Source organism: Amaranthus tricolor, chromosome 2 (assembly GCF_026212465.1).
Source record: "Amaranthus tricolor cultivar Red isolate AtriRed21 chromosome 2, ASM2621246v1, whole genome shotgun sequence".
NCBI classification, from domain to species: domain Eukaryota; kingdom Viridiplantae; phylum Streptophyta; class Magnoliopsida; order Caryophyllales; family Amaranthaceae; genus Amaranthus; species Amaranthus tricolor.
Genome location: NC_080048.1, coordinates 8924773 through 8930772, shown reverse-complemented (window position 1 = coordinate 8930772; position 6000 = coordinate 8924773). Strand labels below are relative to the sequence as shown.

The 6000-nt window shown below is 31.7% G+C and overlaps 1 protein-coding gene across 1 annotated transcript; it reads right to left on the bottom strand.

Annotated features, from left to right (window-relative positions):
• Positions 1–458: 458 nt before the first annotated feature.
• LOC130806645 (7-deoxyloganetic acid glucosyltransferase-like) lies at positions 459–3778 on the bottom strand. The gene is made up of 2 exons (XM_057671803.1): positions 2824–3778; positions 459–1753 (listed from the first exon to the last, which is right to left on the bottom strand). Exons 1-2 carry the CDS (start codon positions 3368–3370, stop codon positions 804–806), a joined length of 1497 nt encoding a protein of 498 aa, XP_057527786.1. The 5' UTR covers positions 3371–3778; the 3' UTR covers positions 459–803.
• Positions 3779–6000: the final 2222 nt, after the last annotated feature.

Sequence of the window (6000 nt, the reverse complement as noted above, 5' to 3'; positions counted from 1 at the left end):
TATTTCAGTCATTAACTTAAGAATCTAATGCGCTTTTCAGAAAGCAGCCCCGAACAAGTAACTCGATGCGTTAGTCTCGCAGGTCTCTAGCAGAATCCAATCAATCACATTCGGATCATAGAAGCAGAATACCTTTGATCAAGGACCTTACCCTTCTAAAAATATCCGATACATGTTTCTTAGCAAAAACAAAATTATTTCTTACTAGGGATATTTGTAATAATATTGAACATTTTAGTAATATTTGATTTTTAAAATATAGATTTCATCAAATATAAAAAAGAAAATCCAACTTACAAGAAACATCTACCCATTCTAGCTAACAACCAAATATTTTTACTACAAACTCAAATGGAATAGTAATTGGGACATAGGAATAATCAGGGGCAAAACAAAAATTATAAGGGCTTGTTTTGCAATTTCTTTTGATATGGAGCCCTTACGTTCTTTACAAATAATTAAAAAACTGCACCATTTTTAAATTACTTAATATCAAAATAAATAATTACATTCTAAAATGAAACAATTTATGCTTGAATATTCGTTATAAACAATAATAACAACAAAACATTCATCTCATAATCAAACGAATCTACTAAAAATAAAAAAATAAATATGAACTGCAGAACTTAATTACATAAAAAATGCATCTTAAGATTAATGTGAGCGCCTAATTTTTAGGTCCTAAGTGATCGTACACCCCGAATATGCATAGAACTGTCCATGGGGAGTTCCAATGCTTTACCTCTAGAAAATTTTTTATTAAGCTCTTCTTTTCTGTTTTGCTGGGTGCCAAGTAAGATCTATAGTTCCCTTTTCATGGCTAGTGCTTTAATATCTTCAATTAGATGGTCAAGATAAGAGTAGGAGGACCCACCTTTAGAGATACTTCTATTTGCTAGGTGTGATATTTGATCCATTGATTTTTTAAGCTCATCCTTCCTCCTGTCCATTAGATCATTGATCATGTTTTCCACAATCACTCTATCACAAGTATCCTTCATGTCTAGGCCAATCTTCCATATTTCACTAACAAACCTACTATTTATTGGTTGATCAGCAAAGTAAGGCCAACAAATCATTGGCACACCAGCGACAATACTCTCTAATGTCGAGTTCCATCCACTATGAGTCAAAAACCCACCAACAGCTCGATGGGCTAAGACCTCATCTTGTGGGGCCCATTTCACAATGTACCCTCTCTTCTTGGTTCCCTCCAAGAGTTCATCCGGGGTTGGACTATCTAGTCCATCCCCGAATATCACATTGGGCCTTATAACCCATAAGAAGTAGTAGTTACTCCCCACAAGTCCAGCCCAAATTTCCATTAGTTGATCACTTGTGAGGGTAGCTATGCTTCCAAAACTAACATACACAACAGATTTGTTGGGCTTTTGGTCTAACCATGATATACAACCTTGATCCACTTCCCACAAGCTACTAGAAGAATTGTTGGACAATGCTTGATTTTCTTTGCCAAGTCTGTATTTCAGGTGTGCATGTAGGGGGCCAATGGGGTAAATCTTTGAGTATTGTGATCTGATTTTAGTGAGAATTGGACCCTCCAAATCCTCAAATGTATTCAAGATGATCCCATTGGTATTCTTGTTTCGATGTAGCTCATCGGAAAAGAATTGTTCGAGGTTGATGCATGAAGAGTTGTCTTGGCCTCGACAAAAGCTAGGAAGGTCACGATAGCGAAGGAAGCTACTCATCCCGGGTACATTCTTGACTAGTTCATCCATTTCTTCATCTATGGGATTTATGGAATTAAAAACAATTAGCTAAATTTGAGGTAAATGATCATGGAAATCAAATATGATTACTTTGTTAAATATCATTATGAGTTGTATATAGTCTTTTAGGACAACAAAAAAATGGTTTTACTTATAATGCTTGATTTGGGGTTTGAACTAAAACTGTAAGCTAATGGTTAAAGCCCCTTTGAATTGAAAATATAGATGCAACACTTGTTCATTTTATATATAGTGCTAAATATTCATTCTGTCATATTAATTTCTAATACTATATGTTAAAAAGCTAATTAATCAAAAACTTAAATTAATGTTATTGTAACACCATTTACAATAATATTATAACAATACCATATTATCAACTTTTGTATTTCATAGGAACAATAAAACTTTATGCGGAATATAGATTGAAGGATTTAGAGGAAAAAACCTTTTTTTTTTCTTTGTTTAGATACCAATATTAGAGGGGAGATATATATACGTTCTTGGTTCTTTTTAACAAGTAAATTTCTTTAAATGCTAAAATATTTTTAAAAATAGCTATTTTGTTGCTTGCCTTTAGACAAATTTGTTGTTGGACTTGTATTTAACAAGACTTGTATAAGAGGACAGTTGATTATATACAAACCCCCATAAGGTTTTATTCTAAAACCAATTGGTAATAGGAGGTGTAACCCATCTAGCTTATATATTAGTCAATTTATCTCTAATTTTTCCATATGAGATTACATGTAGGTTATTTTCCCAACAACTTTCATAAACAAACAATAAACTATCCCTCTCACTTCCTTCTCTTTCTATTGCCTTCCTCGCATTTCCCTCCTAAATTGTTATCCATCTAGCGTAACATAGTTCCTTGGCTAATTCGCTTTTTGAATTAGCGATTTGCTCAAATTTGCTCAAAAATAGCTCAAAAAACCGACTATAATTTGCTGTTTTTCAATTTATAATTTGCGAGAAAATTAGCAAATCATATAACACTGTATCCAACTAAAGTGTAAGGACCCAACGACCAAATCCATTCAATAAAATCAAGATGATATACTAAAAAATCGATTAGATGACATACCTTTGAAAGGTACTTCCCTAGCTTGAATGAGGTGTGGAATACAAATATAAGACCAAATGCAACAAGCACTAGGACACCTAAATGCAAAAACAGCCAGTTTTGCCTCAAGTGCAATATCATAAGCAAAACTCAACCACCCATCAATTATAAAACAAGTAACCTTATCCACATTTTTAGACCCAATCAAAAGCTCTCTCAAAATGGGCACTGCACTAGATTCCAACCCTTCTGTTATCAACCTTATCATGTTAAGAACACCAGCCTTGGCACCTTGTGGCAGTGTTTGTGGCTGCTCATTCGGCCGAGCTTGCGGTATTGCCTCGAACCGGAAGCCTGGGTACCGGGCGAAACGCTCATTCACATTGGTGTGTTGGTTTAAAAGCTGGTGGTTATCAGTTGTGATTAGGAAGGTTACCTTAATATTGGCTAGGCATAATAGTTCTGATAAGTGTAGCATTGGGGTCATGTGACCTTGTGCTGGGAGTGGAAAGATTAGCACATGATTATGAGTATAAGGTGATGAATTGGGTTTAGGTAGAATTTCCATTGTGACAAAATTTGGTATTCTAACAAGGATTTTGATGATTGATACTTGTATTTGGATAATGAGTGTTTAATTAGTTTTTAATAGTGTTGAGAGTTGAGAGTTGAGAGTTGAGAGGAGGATATTCTTGATTTTTTGTGTGGCAAAGTTTGAATCTAGTTTGTTGACGTCATTGCTTATGCTACTTTGATGGCTGCATCAAGTTTTGAGGTTCATATAATCATGAAGTTTTTATGATTAATCATTTTAAGATTATAAGTGGTTACTTTAAGGTTATAAGTAATTGGTTAAATTTCATATTTTAAGGTTGTAATTGGTTATTTAAAAATTGTCAGTAATCACTATAAGGTGATAAGTGATCACTTTGAGACTGAAAATGTAAATTGGGCTCGCACAATAAAAATGATCTCTTTGTGAGAATGTCTTATTTGAGAAATTATCATCTTAAATTTATTAGATCTGATTCTAATTTAAGAATCCTATATTAAATATTTGTGATTTTTTATGAGTTTGGATTTCGATTTGGACCATGTGTTAATAAAAAACTTAACTCTCATTTATTCCTCCAATGATAACTTGTCCAAATTTTTGTGTCACTAACACCAAACAATATTAGTTGTAAAAATTAAAATTTCTGTATTCATCTCTCATATTCCTAAGAATTCATTTTTGAGTTTTTAACTTAACCACTTAGTAACTTTTTGAATCTCCCTTGCTTACTTATTTTTTTTTCCTAGGTTGCCATTTTGGGTTACCTAGCGAGGGGTTTCTCTTTATAAATTCTATTTAATATTTTTTATTTTTCCCATTTTAATAAAAGTATGTATAAAACTGAGCTAATAAATGATAAAAGATGATAAAAATACATAAACAAGTTCATACCATAAATTGAATACACAAACCAAAGCAAGCATTTACCCCCCATGCTCTTCTAAGATCATCGCCCTTAATCCTTAACAACATAACAGAAAGGACTAATATGGCTACTTAATTGAAACTTGTTTGTAATTGTCAAGTATTTGCAGTGTAAAGAATGCATGAAAATATTATTATTTGTAATTGCAAGTTGATGCAATTGTCCAAAAAAAATAATGAAGAAAAAAAAGGTAATGCATGTAATTATCCATAAAAATATTATTATTAAAAAAAGAATCATTAGATAGAATAATTTAGATACAATAATGCTTTTAGATACAAATATACAATAATGAAACTAAGAGCCATTACCATTTTTTATTACTAACAACCAAATGCAATCAATGGAATATTATTTTCCATTACCATTCTTTAGTCCTGCACACCAAACAAAAGAATCTTCATTACCAATTCTCATATCCATTTCTTCATTACTATTGCCATTACAATATTTCATTCCCATTACTTCATTACCATGTACCAAACGGGCCGTAAAAGATATAAAAGTTCATTCATATTTGCTTTGAGGGTGAGTGAAACAAGAGAGTCTTTAGTAACCTTGATCTATCAAAAGGTCTTTAACAACTTTAGATGAAACCAATTAAGCTTGAACAAACAAAGTGATGTGCCCTAGTCCATATCTATCTATGAAACCAAAGTTGAACAAGGATAATACCATCAATTGTAACGTTACTTCTTTATCAATGAGAATTCTGAGTCTCCTTATGGCTCTCCAAACGAAAGAGACTTTCTATCTTAATCTCTTTTTTACTCGTAAATGATCTCACCTTGAAAATCCCATAAAACCAAACTCCTTGTTGACCTCATACCCAACCCAACTTCCTACCACACTACAATTAATCAACACAAAAACGTTCAACAGTCTAAATAACCTAGACTCCAATAGCGTATAAGCTTTAAGTAATGGAGCTATTGGATCTCGAAATTCAAGAATTACATTTGGTAATGAAAAGGATCAGAGTAAAGGGTTCAAATCTATAGCTTAATTGTTTTTTAAAGGTACTCAGTTTGTATTATTTTCTTATTTGAATTGGACCCCATAACTTTCTTTTAATCTCTTTCAAATGTTTACATATTGTTTATATATCATCACCAAATTGAATCTCTTTCTTTATTTAATGTCATGTTTACACTAAAGGCAAAATATTACAACTTTTCGTACTCTGCTTAAAATTACACAATTCTCTTCAATACTATACCACAAGGACAAAATGTACTTATTTTTATAAATTTTAACTCATTAAAGGTTTACTTTTAATTCAAGCTTAATTAGGTTTATTTTGACATAAGGGATTTGCATTAAATCAAATATTGACACAAAAGATAATTTTTTTCTAATTAAGAATACATGATATATAAAGGGGCCTGTTCCACAACTAGCTTTTTTTAATTGGTTTTTAATTTTTTATCTATTTTTCTTCAAATAAACATCTAACATCTAACAATTATGTTTTACCAACCACTTCTATAAAAGCTTGCTTGAACATCTAGCTTAAAAAATAGCTTATCAGCCATATTTTTAACTGATTAAATCAATTAACAACTCTAACTAATGGTTAATTGCTAAAAGGATAAATTCTTATTTGAGATGGTCTAATCGTAAGACTCATCTCATACATGAGTTATATATTCCAATAATACATTATTTAAACTTCTTATTTTAAAGACGATTCACCAAAAGACAGTCTCTCACAATA